General features: G+C 37.8%; 1 protein-coding gene across 1 annotated transcript in view; it reads right to left on the bottom strand.

Annotated features, from left to right (window-relative positions):
- clmpb (CXADR like membrane protein b) overlaps positions 1-18,866 on the bottom strand; it is a 155,284-nt gene that overhangs the window by 17,113 nt on the left and 119,305 nt on the right. Inside the window, exons 3-5 of the mRNA XM_087293595.1 lie at positions 16,102-16,297; positions 9,033-9,200; positions 2,748-2,870 (exon numbers count right to left, since the gene is read on the bottom strand). Of these exons, the coding sequence (XP_087149721.1) occupies positions 2,748-2,870; positions 9,033-9,200; positions 16,102-16,297 (487 nt within the window). The remainder of the gene's footprint in view (positions 1-2,747; positions 2,871-9,032; positions 9,201-16,101; positions 16,298-18,866) is intronic.

The following is an 18,866-nucleotide window of genomic DNA, read 5'->3' on the forward strand; positions in this document are numbered from 1 at the left end:
TAGATTAGCTCAAGATTTGGCTTCAATACTGACTAATCTAATGTATGTGCACAAATATAATATTGTATAGGGTCCTATTCAAAATATTAATGTAAAAGATAGATTTGTGAGGGGTGTACTTACATATGATGAGTATGTAACTATTTCAAATTTGGACGTAGCCAAATACAAACATTTTACTTAAACCAATACTTAATCAATTGAGATTGAGTGTGTATGGATGCTTCATGGAGGTGGATTGCAGCTGGAGGGGCATCCGCTGTGTAAAACATATGCTGGATAAGTTGGCGGTTCATTCCGCTGTGGCGACCCCAGTTTAATAAAGGGACTAAGCTGAAAATGAATGAATGAATGAACATAAAAAGATGTGTTGTCTTGACTTTTTGTCATTACATTGTTTACAGTGTGTACTAATTCTACCTTAGTGACCCTCCGGTAAATGGTTATTTTACTCAATGAATAAACAAATCACGTCTGACTGCGAATCGAAGAGCTTTACAATGTTGTAACAGAAAGTCCAACACGGCTGCCATATATCGACCGGCGCAACGTCAATAAAACTGACTGAGGGCACCTTTAAAGAATACTTATGTGTGTTTGACAACGAGCTTTAGATTTGTACATTGTTTAAAAGTTATATTAGCATGGAGCCCCATATGGTAGTTAGACTTTACTAGTGTTTTCGTGAGATAAAACCGAATTAGGTAGATGCAAATGAAACTTTGCCAGGCACGACAGCGGAAAAAAAACTCTTCCACATAAATAGTTTCAATGTTGCGTGATGTGAATAGCAGTTGTCAAGTGTTTATAGGACTCTCTCAATCTTTTCCTCTGCTGAGCATTAAATTCTTCTGCCTCTTCCAGAATCATTACACACTGACTCATGACAAATACATACTGTCTGCTCAGTATATGTATGTGTGTGTTTAAGAAAACAAAGCAGCATTAAATAGTATTTTATTTTAGCCCTCACAGTGCATTTAGAATATGATTTCTTTTTTTTTGTTTTTGTTTACATTCGGCATCTGTTGCGTCAAAATATTCTAATATTAAAACATATGTAATATTATAAATATTTCAACTTAATGGCATCAGTTAGATTAGATCAGTTTGAATATTTTGAATAAAAATGTTTTGAAGCAAAATGTAAAATAAATCATAGTATGTTCTGAACATAACAAAGTAAAATATTTGAAACTGACATGAAATGGCTTCAGAGGTTTTCAGAATAAATGCTATTTTATAATTTAACTAAAAATGTTAAAATAAGCCAGACATTAGTTTTTTTTTATGAACAAAACTTTTATGCAAGTTCTTGTAATAAAATATGCAAATTCTTGAAGTGATTTAAGTGTTAAACAGATTATATGGGGATCTCAATTGGTACTACAGTGTATATATGTATGTATATATATATATATATATATATATATATATATATATATATATATATATATATATATATATATATATATATATATATATATATATATATGGACAGTTCACTATATAGTACTGTATATATACATTACTGTATGTATGTATATATGCAGTAGTATATAGTGTGTTTATATATATATATATATATATATATATATATATATATATATATATATATATATAATGTAATGTGTGTGTGCGTGTGTGTGTGTGTGTGTGTTTGTATGAACAGTTCAGATGCAAAACCCTCTAAGTTTATCAGACCTCTTTTCTGTAAATGAGCATTTTCTATCTATCAGGCTTCTCTAATTAGGTTTAGACGTTTCAATTTAAATGCAACGATAGGGTTACTAGCTAGTAAATAAAATAGGTTATTTTTTTAAATTCCACTTTATTAAACAATACTTTGTTTTTTAACAAGGTAAATTTTCCTGCGCCAAAACCAGCTAAATCCACGTCTGTTTTTTTTTTTTTTTGTGCAAACACCTCTAAATCCATGTATTGGTACAAGATAAAGAAAAAATAAAAGAAAAATAAAGATGCAATTAGAAATAATTTAATTTAATTTAATTTAATTTAATTTAATTTAATTTAATTTAATTTAATTTAATTTAATTTTATTTAATTTTATTTAATTTAATTTTATTTTATTATTACAAACCACCTAAAATTAATTCATAAAATAATAAAAATTTATGAAAATAATTTTAATGTATAGTAAATCAGACTCATTCAAAGTAGCGCCGCTGCACAAAAACCCATTATGAATGCATGTTACACTTCCGACTGTACAGTGTTTTCTTTTTCTTATAATGCACTGAGTTTTGAGGTAAGAGACGTTTTCATTGGCCATTCACTGACAGTCGGACAAACTCATCCAGTTCATCAAACTCAGTCTTTTAAAATCGAAATTGGATACAGAGTCTCCTCATAAAAGTCGGTGGGTCAGTGCACTGCTACATTGAAAACACATGATTCGATTCAGGCTTCTGATTGGTTCACGGGATATGTTGGCTTTTACTGTCAAAGGCAAGTGGCGTTATAATAGCAAACAGTTATTTCTGAATGCGCTGACGCTGCAATTTAGATGATTCAAAGCAAATCTACCTGTTGATGGTGAAGTACATGCCTAAAGCATTTACTCAATGTCATTATCTCATATTTGGCGGAAGTGGCGTTTAGCGGCTTTTGCGTCTGAATTCTTCATGCAGCACCAGTGACTGATCCAGAATTACAGTATCACGCACTCAGACTCATTAGAGACTTGTGTGGCCTGTGGCTCAGACTGATCTCAGAGCAGTACTCACACTGCATGGTGACCTCGATGATGCAGTTCTCCTCTCCCACATCATTGCTGGCGGTGCACTTGTACAAGCCGGAGCTGTCCTGAGTCAGGTTCCTCAAGGTCACGATCTCAGGATTCTTCAGGTCTGAAAATAGAATACAATATTCAATTCAACCATGCATGATTCTACTCCTTTACCTTGTCTACATACTTTTGAATCAAAACATCTTTATCTTCCAGTGAGTTCTGGTAACGTGTAGAGGACTTCTCAATCATACAGAATAATGCGAAATAGGGCTGCACAATATAATGTTTCAGCATCGATATCGCAATGTACGCATCCGTAATAATCACATCCCAAGATATGCAATGTTGAGTCTGCAATATACAGTCCAAAGTATTCACCCTCTTGTAAATTTGTTATTCTTTTTCAAATATCTCTCAAATGAGGTTTAACAGAGCCATGAAATTTTCACAGTATTTCTTATAATATTTTTTATTCTGGAGAAAGTCTTATTTGTTTAATTTCAGCTAGAATAAAGCTGTTTTTCATTTTTTTAAAAACCATTTTAAGGTCAATATTATAAGGCGCCCTTAAAGGTTCACGAAACCAGAGTACTTTATTTGAGATTTTAACAGATGTGTGTGTGTTGAGCATCACAATGTTAGCACCTATTAGCTTTAATTTTGGGGTAAACGGAATAATTTTGAGCTTTTGTCAGCTACTTTCAGCTTCTGGGTTTAAAATGATCAAAATCGGCGACGTAGCTCAGAACTGCAAGAGCAAAGATGACGCGTCGGTTTCTCATTATTATTCATAGCGGAGTTTTCTTATCCTATGGGAAGAGCCGGCTTCTTAATTATTCATGACTGCACTTGCTTTCCGAAGGCAAGGCAGACCTGCCAGTGCCAAGCTGTGAGACACGGACCCACGGCACACAGTATTCAGCTGTTCATGAAGGGTTGTATGTGTTTGTTTCCATGATCCACAGGCTTTGTTGCATGTTTTTCCCCACAATCTAGTCAAGGCCGATACAGCAATGTTGTGTGTGTGCAGCAAGCATTTTTGTCGGGAGAGCAATACGAGAATTAGAGAATAGCGGACGTTGTCTTTTATCAGGAGTTCGATCACATTTAGACACATCGCCATGCTGCTGTGTTCACCTAAATCCTCTAGATTACCAGCAGGGCTAATGGTTAAAATAGGCAGTGCAAGAGACCTGCAGCACTGAGTCTGCATTCAGACCCGGAGATTGAGATTGACAAAAATTCTAAGAAGTAAAATTGTTAAATACAATTAGTAGACAGAAAAAAATATTGTTTAAAGGGTGATGACACCCCCCACTTTCGGTTCAGGTCTACCTCAGAATGTTTTCAAAAGATGTATTATAATGGGCGTGGAGCTCCGTGAGCAGAGGGCAGGAGTGGGCGTGGCTAGCAGGGGAGAAGGAGGGGAGCGAACAATGTCAGCTATGTCAGCTCACAAAATGAGACGCAACTCCTGAGAAGACGCATTATTTCATCCGGTTGTTAAGTGATGACGTGTTTGTGACGTATGTAATACTGTTTCCGGGTCCAAGCTGCCATTTATTTGAGTGGAGAAATCATTCGTTTATGATCACTTTTTATTCCTATCACACATTAAAGTTTATTTTACATAAAGTCACAGTGTATGCAACAATCTCTGGGCTTGCTGCATAACAAATAGCAACATTTTAACAATTTATAAAACAATGAATCACTTTCTGTCCATCGGATATTAGGCATGGACATATATATTGCGATCATGACTTTCGAAAGTTTTAAATCGCTTTGTAAACGTTTATTGTTACCATTTCATGAATCTCCCCATTCAGTTGAATAGAGCGCTTGGACCCGGAAGCCGCTCCGCGTGACGTCACACTTAACAAGCGGATAGTTTACGAAGTTAAAATGCAAAGAAATAAACAGTAATGCCCTGTTACATTTGTTATTCGTAATTTCATATGCAGATAACTACAATTTATATAATTATAAAGATAATCGATTGGCTCACTCAAAGAACCTTATTCACCTTATTCTCTACAGACGAGCGGGCGCTGCCATTTGAATCTTTTTGGCTCGACACTTCCGGTCTCATTCACTTCCATCATTTTTTGACGTTAAAAACTGCGCATTACGCTGCTTGATGTTGCAATTTGATATTTTCTTATTATATTATTCTACTTGGTCTGTATAGTCATGCAAACATTTGTTTGTAGAGCAAGTAGTTTGACCGTTTTCTGCCGTTTATTATTCCTAGTCATTTCTCCCATAGGCGACTGAATCGGAAGACAATCGCGAAAACAGGCGCACTTCCGCGTTTTAGAATAAGGTCAATAGAGTCAAGCTAGAGTTCAACTTTGTTGAAAAACCAGTTTTGTTTTTTTAAATAAAAAGTCTTAAAATGTAAAACACTTATAAAAACACATCCCATAATGTAAATAAGCTGTCATTTAATAAGAATATGTCAATAACTTAATTGCTAAAAAGCTCCCATAACAAACAAACTTAATCTTGTGAAACTGTATTCTTATTGCAATATTTATTGAATATTATAAAATATCCCGATATCAGATTTTCTGCAATAAAGTGCAGCACTAATGCGAAAACAATAATCAGTCAATACCTCCATAGCCCTGAAACACTAAATAATTGGAAAATAACAGTAATCTGATAAATTTACTGTGTGTGTGTGTGGTGATGTGCGATGCTCAAGGACACAGTGCTGATGAAGCAGGATCACACTATCAGTAACTCTCAGCAACAAAACAGAGTTAACAGCATTACCGTCTTTTACTACGGGCTTTACTGCACTTCTTTACTGGCTTCAATCAGACAGAGTGCTTTCATCTGAGTCAACACACACTGTAAAAAGTGCTGGCTTCCACACAATTCCTTCATGTTGTCCCAACACAAACAGATCAAGTTGACTGAATCATTTTTACAAATGTGTGTGGATTGAGCATAAAATAATTAAGTTGTCCTACAATGACCTGAAGATTTGTGTTGCTTCAACTCAATTTAACTAAGTGGTTTGTACAAGCTGCAAAAGCATTTGAAGTGAAATGTGTGAGGATGTGCACGCGAGTGTGTGTGTGTGTGTGCAGGTGGTGTTGGTTTGTGTGTTTGTATAAAATACTTATGTGTGTGTTTGTGTGTGTGTGTGTGTGTGCACGTGGTGTTGGTTTGTGTGTTTGTATAAAATACTTATGTGTGTGTTTGTGTGTGTGTGTGCACGTGGTGTTGGTTTGTGTGTTTGTATAAAATACTTATGTGTGTGTGTGTGTGTGTGTGTGCACTTGTTTGTGTCTGTGTATGTGTATGCGAGTGTGTGTATGAAATTAAATGCATCTGTATATTCGTTGTGTGTTGTGTGTGTGTGTGTGTTTGAGAGAGAAAGTGTTAGTGTGTGTATGCTCTGTGTGTGTGTTTGTGTGCTGATGTGTGTTTCTGTGTGCGTGTTTGCGAGTGTGTGTATGAAATAAAATGTGTCTGTATGTTTGCTGTGTGTGTGTGTGTGTGTGTGTGTGTGTGTGTGTGTGTGTATGTGCATATATGCTGATGGGTAGGTTTAAAGTGTGTGAGTGTATCAAATGTGTTTATGTGTTGATGAGAGTGCTAGTGTGTGTATGCTCTTTGTGTATGAAGTGTGTGTGTGTGTGCTGATGTGTGTTTCTGTGTGTGTGTTTGCGAGTTTGTGTATGAAATAAAATGTGTCTATGTTTGCTGTGTGTGTGTGTGTAATAGTGAGAAAGAGAAAAAGTGTGTGTATGCTTTGTGAATGTGTGTGTGAGTATTAGAGTGCATATGGTATGCTATGTGTGTGTGTGTGTGTGTGTGTGTGTAAAGTGTGGGTAAAGTGTGTGTATATGAGTGTGTGTCAGTGTGATTCATAGCTCTGCAGGTGCTCCAGCAGATGAGATGAACAGTAAATGTTTCTCTATGAGGAAGTGCTGGAGATCAGTCTGAGTGTGTGTGTGTGTGTGTGTGTGTGTGTGTGTGTGTGTGTGTGTGTGTGTGTGTGTGTTTAGCAGAGGAACGTTTGTCATTCCAGTCGCTGGATCATTTGTTCATCCAGGACGTTACGCCTCCGCTTTCATTCCTCCATCCCTGAGCCATCATTAGGTCTCGATGATTTCTGCAATGCGGAAAACTCAGACCGAATCACAGGATCCAGTCAGAAAGAGGGAATTTACTCTGCAACGGGGAACGTGACAGTTTGCTCAGTTTGGATGAATACGTCTAAAGTTAATCATAAAAGTTGAACTCACAGCTATTCGCCGTCCTTCATTCATTTTCTTGTCGGCTTAGTCCCTTTATTAATCCGGGGTCGCCACAGCTGAATGAACCGCCACTTATCCAGCAAGTTTTTACGCAGCGGATGCCCTTCCAGCCACAACCCATCTCTGGGAAACATCCACACACACATTGCGGACAATTTAGCCTACCCAATTCAACTGTACCTCATGTGTTTGGACTGTGGGGGGAACCGGAGCACCTGGAGGAAACCCACATGGGGAGAGCATGCAAACTCCACGCAGAAACGCCAACTGAGCCGAGGCTCAAACCAGCGACCTTCTTGCTGCGAGGCGACAGCACTACCTACTGCGCCACTGCTTCGCCCCATTCGCCTTCCTGTGAATTTTTATTTCTTTGTCAAATATTTCCCAAAAGATCATTAACAGAGCAAGGGAATTTTCACAGTATTTCCTATAATATTTTTTCCTCTGGAGAAAGTCTTATTTGTTTTATTTTGGCTAGAATAAAAGCAGTTTTTAACATTTTTAAAGGTTGTTTTAAGGTCAATATTATTAGCCTTCTTAAGCAATATATTTTATTTCGATTATCTACAGGAGGGGTTCCCAATCTTTTCAGCCCATGACCCCCGAATAACTACGCCAGGGACTCGCAACCCTCACATTTCTCTGAGAGGCACACAACAGTAGGCCTCTATAAACACAAGCATATCGACAACACAAAAAAGTGCAACAGTCTAACAATCATTTCGAGAGTTCACACTGATAATTGATAATAAGTGAAGTTTAATTTTAAACTAATTTCGAGAGGACCATGTGCTCATGATTGACCCAGCTGGTCCACATTAGCTAATTATGATCCTCCAATCAAAGGATCCCAAATCACTATATATATCCTCATTTCCATTTTCTACAACTATCTTCGTCTGGAAGAAACCCCCCTCCTCCCCTTCTTCCAGAATGGGCGGCACGGTGGCCCAGTGACTAGCACTGTTGCCTCACAGCAAGAATACCAAAGGTGTTGGGTCCTCGCTGAGCCATCTGGTATTTCTGTGCGGAGTTTGCATGTTCTCCCCGTGTCCGCGTGGGTTTCCCCCGGGCTCCCCGGTTTCCTCCCACCATCCAAATGTGCTCTATATTATAGATAAAATAAGCCTAAACTTTTTTTTAATAATGTCTTACTCTCAGGAAGTTCGCCTTGGCCTCAGCAGCGGGGGATTTTGAGATAGACCTGAGCTTAATCTCCACTCGCCCTGCAAAAAAAAGGGGGGGGGGGGGAAGCCCTGGGCTCGAGAACCCCTTGAGCTCAGGGCTCTCTCCCGGGACAGCATGCCAAACAAGCTATGCATAAATCATGAGCTAAGTGTGAACTCTTGAAACCGTATTTAGCATGCTGTCCCGGGAGAGAGCCCTGAGCTCTTACAATCTTCGGGTCCGGGGCTCCCTCCTGATAGAATGGTGAGAGGAGATGTTGAACTCGGGTAGATCTCGAGAACTCCCCTGCTTATAAATAACAAAATATGAATTGCTATGGAAATATACTGCTGATTTGTCTATAGTGTCAATATGGTTCGCTCAGTTCACGTATGTCAAATGTGTTTGGACTGTGGGAGGATACCAGGGCACCCCGGGGAAACCCACGTGAGGACCTGAACCAGTGACATTCTAGCTGTGAGGTCACAGTCTGGAATGTCTGGAGATGTGTGTTTGTGTGTTCAATGACGTGTGTGAATTGATGTGCATTTCTGTAAGTGTTGCCCAATTAGTGTGTATGTGTGTTGATTTGTGCTGATATGCGGTGTGTATGTTTGCATCTGTGTGCAAGCTGATGTGTGTGTTCATGAGTGTGTGTGTACAGTATGCATGTGTGTGTCTGTGTTGATGTGTACTGTATGTGAGTATGCATGTTGATTTATGCTGATAACGGCTATATATGTGCTTGTGTGTGTGTGTGTGTGTAATATTTATGTCACAGTGAAAGTATTAAGTGTGATCCAGAGTCAGCTGTGGTGGGCTGCAGTTTGACTCACCGATGAGAGCGAGGGGGGGCAGTTTTCCCACACTCTTGCCTTTATCCAGGACTCTCTCCCACTTATAGAGAATGGGGTCAGATCCGTCTGAAGACTTACAGCTCAGTTTCACATCACTGCCCTCCAGCAGCCGTCCGTCCGCCCAGCACCGCGGTTTTGAGGGCTTTACTGTCAACCAGAAAACACAGATGTTTAGTTAATTAGTCACAGCATGTCTTCATGCAAAGCAGTTTACCACAGAAACCGTCTCCAGGTTCAAGGATCAGCTCTTGTGGGGTTTGAACCAATGAACTTCTGAAGACCAGCCCACATTATCTATCTATCTATCTATCTATCTATCTATCTATCTATCTATCTATCTATCTATCTATCTATCTATCTATCTATCTATCTATCTATCTATCTATCTATCTATCTATCTATCTATCTATCTATCTATCTATCTATCTATCTATCTATCTATCTATCTATCTATCTATCTATCTATCTATCTATCTATCTATCTATCTATCTATCTATCTATCTATCTATCTATCTATCTATCTATCTATCTATCTATCTATCTATCCGTCCGTTTATTCGTCCGTCTGCCTATCTATCTATCTATCTATCTATCTATCTATCTATCTATCTATCTATCTATCTATCTATCTATCTATCTATCTATCTATCTATCTATCTATCTATCTATCTATCTATCTATCTATCTATCTATCTATCCGTCTGTTCATTCGTCCGTCTGCCTATCTATCTATCTATCTATCTATCTATCTATCTATCTATCTATCTATCTATCTATCTATCTATCTATCTATCTATCTATCTATCATCTATCTATCTATCATCTATCTATCTATCTATCTATCTATCTATCTATCTATCTATCTATCTATCTATCTATCTATCTATCTATCTATCTATCTATCTATCTATCTATCTATCCGTCCGTTTATTCGTCCGTCTGCCTATCTATCTATCTATCTATCTATCTATCTATCTATCTATCTATCTATCTATCTATCTATCTATCTATCTATCTATCTATCTATCTATCTATCTATCTATCTATCTATCTATCTATCTATCTATCTATCTATCTATCCGTCCGTTCATTCGTCCGTCTGCCTATCTATCTATCTATCTATCTATCTATCTATCTATCTATCTATCTATCTATCTATCTATCTATCTATCTATCTATCTATCTATCTATCCATCTATCCATCTATCTATCTATCTATCTATCTATCTATCTATCTATCTATCCGTCCGTTTATTCGTCCGTCTGCCTATCTATCTATCTATCTATCTATCTATCTATCTATCTATCTATCTATCTATCTATCTATCTATCTATCTATCTATCTATCTATCTATCTATCTATCTATCTATATGACTTAATTTTCAGTCAGCCAGCTCACACGCTTCCGCTGAATTGTCATTCCAATACAAAGTCGATGCATTTGAGATCTGGTTCCTTTAATAATCAATAATCGTCACTGCTTGATTGATATACAATATACAATGGGTCTCAGACCAGACAAAGGGCACTGCTTATATGGTCATTTAATTTACCACAGTGTTACAGGGTTTTCAATGGCGTTTCTGTACTCTGCTGCTGCTCCCGAGAGTGCTGACTATCCTGACAACTTTACTGATTATTTTTAAATTTAATTATATTATCAGTTCTGTTAAGGGAACGTTATGACATTGAAAATAGTTACATTAACCTTTCAGCGGCAGTTTATCGGTGGTTGAAAAACACTTGCTGTGCTATAGCCCATTGAAAGAGTGGCAGAAAGGGAAAATGCAAAATTACAGACAAACACACATCATGGTGTGTTCTACACAATACAAACATGAACTAAATGAAACATAAAAACACATTAAATACCCAGATGATGCACTTATTCCACTAATAAAAAGATGCCACTCTTCTATTTCAAGCTTTTAAAATGTAAAACTAACCTCTCTCAACAGCACCTTCACATGTTAAGCTTTATATAAGTTAAAATCAAAGTTTAACAAAGTTTTTTTTAAAGTTTTCATACAGACTTCAGAGCAGTATTTTAAAACTACACAAGAAACTAAAGCTTGCAAACACAGCATACTGGCATTTTTAGAAAGAAATCAATATCACAGAGGCGATCAATCTCAGCGGTGACATTTGGGGAGAAGGGTCAGGAGTTGTTATTCTCCCCTCTGACCGAACGCAGCAGATCTGGAACAACACACCAGCCAAAACTGTTACCAGCTGACCTCAGACCAGTCCCACTAGCGTCCTGCTTACCACAGCACTGCTCTAAACTGCTCTGGGGTCAGTGAAAGGGTCTGTCTAGAGACAGATCTGTCTGGAGACTGAATGACACAGAAGAGACAGCTTGTGACCCCACTGACCCGTTCTCTAAACACTGTGTGTAGTGAAGATGTAATTGTATAATTTTTGTTTGTTTTACCAGTATAGAAAGAATAAGCCACAATTAAAAGTGTTTAGGAGTCACAATTAAAGTTAATCGCCAGCCCAATATGAAGCGAAGTGTTGTTTTATTAGCGTGAAGGGCTTTATTCTGTGAAAACAACCACACTGGATGTACTTTATCCTGCTTATTACATGGCTACTTGTCAACGAAACATAAAAGTTAGACACAAAATTTTGTTCTGAGCTGTTAGCGAGGGACCACTGTAAACTAAATAAAATAATTTTTGTGGTTCAAAGTATAATTTTTTCAGTGAAGAGGGATTATGGCAAGGCATAATCTTCTCTGATATGTTAATAAAAGAGAGAAACTCTAGGGTGGAGACCGGATTTACATCAGTCCATCCTCCACTTCTCTCTCCCTTTCTCTTTTCTCTTCAACTTCTCACCAATATCCTGTTCCTCAGAGGCTAGCGCGCTAATCTGCTAATGAAATGATTTAGGAAATAAAATTAAGACTGCTCAGCATAAGTCCTTGAAAATAGGAACTAGGCACTAAAAGCATACGGCAAGGATGAGTTCAAATGAAAAAGAAACATCTAGTTCTTCTCTCTTGGCTGAACATGGCGGTGTCAGAGATATGACGGTTCAGAAACCCTGCGGTCTAATAATGGAAACCAGACACAGCGAAATATTAAATCATAAGAAGCTCATCTGAACCTCATTTGGGATGACAGTAAACTGTTTTGCTAGAAGAAGAGAAATGGCGTAAGCTCCTAATTCCGCCTCTTCTGTTTTTGAGAGATAGAGCTCAATCAACGTTCCCTCATCCCATCATTCAAATTAACATCCTCTCCGTTTGCCATCCAAAATGAAGCAAAAAAAGGAGGGGTTAGTGAGAGGAGAGGGTTCGTACAGGTGGTTTGTCAGGCCCACTCACCAGTGTTAACACACTCCCTAATTTTTTACATTTTTTTATTGCAATTTTAAGACGTTGAGTGATCATATGAAGGTTTCTCGGTTCAGATCAGACAGAGAGATGTAAAAAATGTGTTGAGGTGGTTTGTCAAGCCTGTGTGAGGCACACTCAGAAACATTATTGTAAAGCAGGGGTCTCAACTCAAATTGGCAGGGGGCCATTTTAGTTACTGACAATTCATAGGAGAGCCTTTTTAACATTCAGGTACTAGAAAAAAGTGGACAACAGTGGAAAAAGTGGAAAATCTTAGGACAACAGACATGAGGTTTATATTTCAGGCATACCTGTCACCTGTGATAAAGCAGGTTTATCGTGTCACACATCAGCTGTTTAAATATATTTGTGGTTGTTGTGTGTATGGCCGAGCATTAGACTTACACTCAGTCATTCATCCATATATATATATATATATATATATATATATATATATATATATATATGCAGTCCAAACTCTAGCTTATTGTTTCTTGTTGTACATATTAAAGGGGGAGTTTAAATTAAATTGCTATGAAAATAATACAAATAATAGGTTGATTTACTATGTACAAATAACCAGTTGTATTTTACATAGATTGTACATTTGTACATAGTTGTTTACGCAAATCTTAATAAGCATATAAGGGAAATCTATTAAATTAAACCATTAAATGATGATTTGAATCCAATATTAGCAAAATTATCATTTTTGTTACACCACCAGCATAACGTGTAAGCCATGAATAGGCCCACACGGAATCTGCGCGTGGATTGATTCTGTTTATTTACTTGCGTAAATGTGGGTAATTCATATTTATTCAGTTTTGAAATTAATTTCAGTAATATTATCGACTAATAAGAATGTTTATATGATTTATATATGATTTGTTTACTACAGTTTACTTTAATATGGTTTGTAAAGTAATATTTTCCGTCTTTTACTAGATCTATTATATGAGAGGCTTTGTTTACTTAATAAAGTGAATCTCATTGTATTTGCATTGTAAACATTAAATACAAGTTTAAAATGTATTAGCTTTTATTTTTATATATTAAGGTTTAAGTTCTGATACTCCCAAAATCATTCCGCATAAATCTGCAGATTTTTACCAAAATTCTGCGCAGAAATAGCAAAAAATGTCCCCAGATTCCGTCTGGCCCTAGCTATGAAGAAGTGTTTGTACAACAAAATACAAGTGGAATAAAACTGATGATAATCAATATATATAAATATATATATATACAGTTGAAGTCAGCTCAGTTAGCCCCCCTATTTATTTTTTCCCCAATTTCTCTTTAACGGAAGACATTTTTTAAGACACTTGTGTATAGCTTAGAGTGACATTTAAGGCTTTAAAGACTTTCTCCAGAAGAAGAAATATTATCAGACACACTGTGAAAATTTCCTTGCTCTTTTCAACATCGTTAGGAAACTATTTAAAAAAGAAAAGAAAATCAAAGAGGGGCTGATAATTCTGACTTCAACCGTAATATGTCATAGTAATTTGGATACTTAAGTACATTCAATGAAAATCACTTTTGTACTTGTACTTGTGTGCTTGTAAACTGTAGCAATACTTACCTACACTGTGAAAAATATCTGTCAATGAACAGTTTCTGTATTTTGTGATTCACAAGTGCTTTCCATTTATTTACAGTAGTGAACTGCATTATGGGAAGATGAAAACTGAAACTTAGACGCTACAGTTTAACAGTGACTTTTATTGACATTTATAGTATGCAATAATATAATGAATAAGAAATAATATGTAGAGAAATAAGTCTGTAATGTAACAGAAAATGTACTGGCAGATTATTATAAGGCTTTTGTAGCATGATATGCAACACCAACCCAGACAATACATCACTTTAAAAATGAAAAATGCTGATAAAAATTACCTTTTCAAACTTTTCAATGTTAAAAGTTGTTGGAAAAAAGATTAAGGTCCCATAATGCTATTTAAAAGCATAAATGAACAGGGAAAAAAAACATGAATCACAAAATATTGAAAACTGCAGATTGCTACAGCGTACACTAAGATAAAAATATTCATTTATTGATCGATTTATTTATTTTTTAAGGTAAGTGGTTGCAAAACATTTATACAACTCAGGCTAGTTATTAATTTGTACCCCTGTATACACTTCTGGAGAGTGCCAAATGCATCCCAGGAGGTACGTTTTTTGCAGTTTGTTTGTGATGTTTGTAAACAAATTTCGGGAGGAGCATGCGCAGAAGTTTCAGTATCGAATACGTCATTGACAATTATCCCATCATCAAATCAGTTTCTGAGAAACGCCTATATATACCAAAGCTGTCTTACCTGCAGCATCTCACGACTTTAGCATCCCTCCACCACCCCGTCACCTCACCTCTTGCATTACATTTCCGGGGGGAGCGTTCTGGGGCCGGGCTAGATACTTCGCTCGAGTCCCAACTCCTCTTTGTTTTCTTATAAGGGGAATAACTCGAGTTGGGGTGTCTCCTCGAGCTCAGAGCCCTCCCCCCGGACAGCACGCCAAATATGCTTTATACTTAAACGAATGCAAGTGTGAACTCGTGAAACCGATGTGTAAGCTTTTTCAGATCCCAAATACGTCTTGCGAGTGCCATTTACGCCTGCTCTTTTCGGGTAAATCCACCAGAGGCCGCTGTCGACTGACTGACTAATTAAGGCCACCTCCCACCGCCTTCCCTAAACCCAAGTGAAAAGATTTTACCACGTTTTCAGATTTTACCACATTCTCACCCTGTTATTTACTTATTTATTTTTTTGCCTTTTGTTTTAACTGTTTTCTGGAACTGTTCTTCGTCTGACTTAAACCCTGTCGACATAGTCTGCATCTCATATCCCCCGACATAAGTGGCGAGCAACTGGACAAACAGGTAACAGCGAAAAAGCCGTCCACACAGAGGTAAGCGTTCAGCTGGTAAGCACGAAAAGGAACCGAAGCAGTCGAAAGACAAAATGCAGCCATACGTACCTCTGGCTACATAATTCATGGTCTCCAGAAATGTATATAGAGGTACGTTTTCAGCTGTGTTGAATTTATATAAGCTGAATTTAAACAATGAAGTTCAGTTGCACATTACTACATTAAGTTTGCTTGTTTCAATTCAGCCCAAATAAATAGTTTACAGCCATTTACCTTAATTTTTGTAAATCCAATGAATGTTTTTTTACACTGTAAAAACTTGTGCACTTTGATTAATGACAAACAAGAAAATGCCATTGTTCATTCATTTTCTTGTCGGCTTAGTCCCTTTATTAATCTGGGGTCGCCACAGCGGAATGAACCAACAACTTATCCAGCTAGTTTTTACGCAGCAGATGCCCTTCCAGCCACAACCCATCTCTGGGAAACATTCACACACACATTCACACACACTCATACACTACGGACAATTTAGCCTGTACCCAATTCACCTGCAGCATGTCTTTGGACTGTGGGGGAAACCGGAGCACCCGGAGGAAACCCACGCGAAGACAGGGAGAACATGCAAACTATACACAGAAATGCCAACTGAGCCGAGGTTCGAACCAGCGACCTTCTTGCTGTGAGGCGACAGCACTACCTACTGCGCCACTGCCTCGCCCAAAATGCGATTGTGACTAATGATATTTCTAGATGATGCCACTAATGAGCAAATGTGGTTATCTGAATGATGGTGAAATTGAATCACGGAGAGTCTTACCCAGCACAATGAGGTTGACTTGGTTCCAGTGGAACTTGCCGCCGGTCTTGACTTTACAGTGGTATTTTCCAGAGTCAGTCAGCTGCAGATCGCTGATCAGGAGGGATGCGTCTCCGTTCAGATAGTCGCCAGCAAATGAAAGACGACTGGCGTGGTCGTCGTTAGTGTAGACCTCATTGTTGAAGAACGTGATGATCTGCAAAAGTCAAAGAGATGAGCTGATTTTGTATAAATGTTGGTTAACCCTCACGCTGCACTTAAAAAATCTTGTTTGTTATTAGTTCGATAATACTTCTTTACAACACATTAGTTGAGTTTTTTAGGGATTGTTTTATGTTCAGTCTACTTAAATATTTAATAAGTTCACTTAATTCTCTCATGTCGCCTGAACACAAATCGAATGTGTGGAACCCAGCGTTTTTCACAGTGTATCTTTAAAGCAACATTAGCTTTTATTAATCATAACTGGTGTTCATTTCAAATGCCTATTTATTCATTTTTGTTTTCGGCTTAGTCACTTTATTAATCTGAGGTTGCCACAGTGGAATGAACCGCCAACTTATCCAGTATATGTTTTACGCAGTGGATGCCCTTCCAGCTGCAACCTATCACTGGGAAACACTTATACACACTTATTCACACACATACACTACAAAAAATTAAGCTTTCCCTTTAATTATTATTATTATTATTATTATTATTATTATTATTATTATTATTATTATTATTATTATTATTATTATTATTATTCATTCATTCATTTTCTTGTCGGCTTAGTCCCTTTATTAATCCGGGGTCGCCACAGCGAATGAACCGCCAACTTATCCAGCAAGTTTTTACACAGCTGATGCCCTTCCAGCTGCAACCCATCTCTGGGAAACATCCACACACACATTCACACACACACTCTTACGCTACGGACAATTTAGCCTACCCAATTCACCTGTACTGCATGTCTTTGGACTGTGGGGGAAACCGGAGCACTCGGGGGAAACCCATGCAAAGGCAGGGAGAACATACAAACTCCACACAGAAACACCAAATGAGCCGAGGATCAAACCAGCGACCTTCTTGCTGTGAGGCGACAGCACTACCTACTGCGCCACTGCCTCACCCATATTATTATTATTATTATTATTATTATTATTATTATTATTATTATTATTATTATTATTATTATTATTATTATTATTATTAAGTAGGATGTTGTTTATTTTTTATATATATATATTTTAGAAAAGTTTTAGAAAACTTCTACAATTTGAGACATGTAAACCACTGCAGAAAGTTTTAACCAGCGGGCCCATGCCATATACAGTCCAGATACTTAATAAATAACCTACTATAAATTAAAATAAATACCGTGTGCTCTTTGTTTTCACAAGCTTTGGAGACGTAACATAAATTTTTAAATAGTAGGTCACCTATAGGGCCTGTGTTCAAAATGATATCATTGTTTTCAAAGTGCACTGCGAAGGGAGCACAATTGTAAACATGAAGATCGCTAAAACTGAACTGTAAAAATAGTTTGAAAGCAAATTACACCTAAGATTGATGACCTTAATGCTTTTTTTATTTTTAATAATTCCAACTTTGAATGTTAGAATGTTCTAAATGATTAGGACATAGGGGGGATAAGTGGGAATAGAACACAGCTAGGAACTATGTTTCTAACTACAGCTCCAGAAGTGTAGTTTCAAGTGCTCAAGTTTGCGACGCAGTTTGTGAATGTTCGTTGGAGCGACGGTTTGGGAAATAGCAAATCAACAAACTAAGTTTTTAACAATGGAACTTGCCATCTTAGTAGGCTAACGATGGTTTTGGGAAACACATCCCAGATTAGTTTTTTTCTTTTCGTGTGATGGGAATTTTGTGACGAGAGTAGCGACTCCTCTATAGGGCAAAAGAGTATTTCTAATATAAGAAGCTCTACCTGTGCCCAGTCCCCATGGAAAATATGCTAAATGGCTGTCGCACACACACACACACACACACACACACACACACACACACACACACACACACACACACACACACACACACACACACACACACACACATACGGCTACCGACACACACAAGGTTTGACTGTGACAGGCTCCTGAATGCCTGCGGTAAAAGACTAAACACTGATGCCACCACACATCAGCAGACCTGCAGTCCAGTTCACCTGCCAGAGCTGTCACACACACACACACACACACACACATACACACACACACACACACACACACACACACACACACACACACACACACACACACACACACACACACACACACACACACACACACAGACATGTCCACACATATGCAAGCACACTCACAGACACACACACACACACAAATCCATGCTTGGGCACACACACACACACACACACACACACACACACACACACACACACACACACACACAAACACATGGACACACTCATAAAATTTCACTCAAATTTCAGCACACACACACACACACACACACACATACACACACACACACACACACACACACAGACACATAGACATACTCACACATTCATAGACACATGCGCAAACATCAGCACACACACATTCACATACACACACACACACACACACACACACACACACACACACACACACACACACAAGTCCACACATTTGCGCGCACACTTACAGACACACACACACAGACATATGCACGCATAGGCACACACACTCGCAGACATCAGAACATGCATATGTCAGCACATGGACACACAAAACCCCACAGATACACACTTTTGCAAA

This window comes from Danio rerio, chromosome 18, assembly GCF_052040795.2.
Source record: "Danio rerio strain M-AB ecotype USA chromosome 18, GRCz13ab, whole genome shotgun sequence".
NCBI classification, from domain to species: domain Eukaryota; kingdom Metazoa; phylum Chordata; class Actinopteri; order Cypriniformes; family Danionidae; genus Danio; species Danio rerio.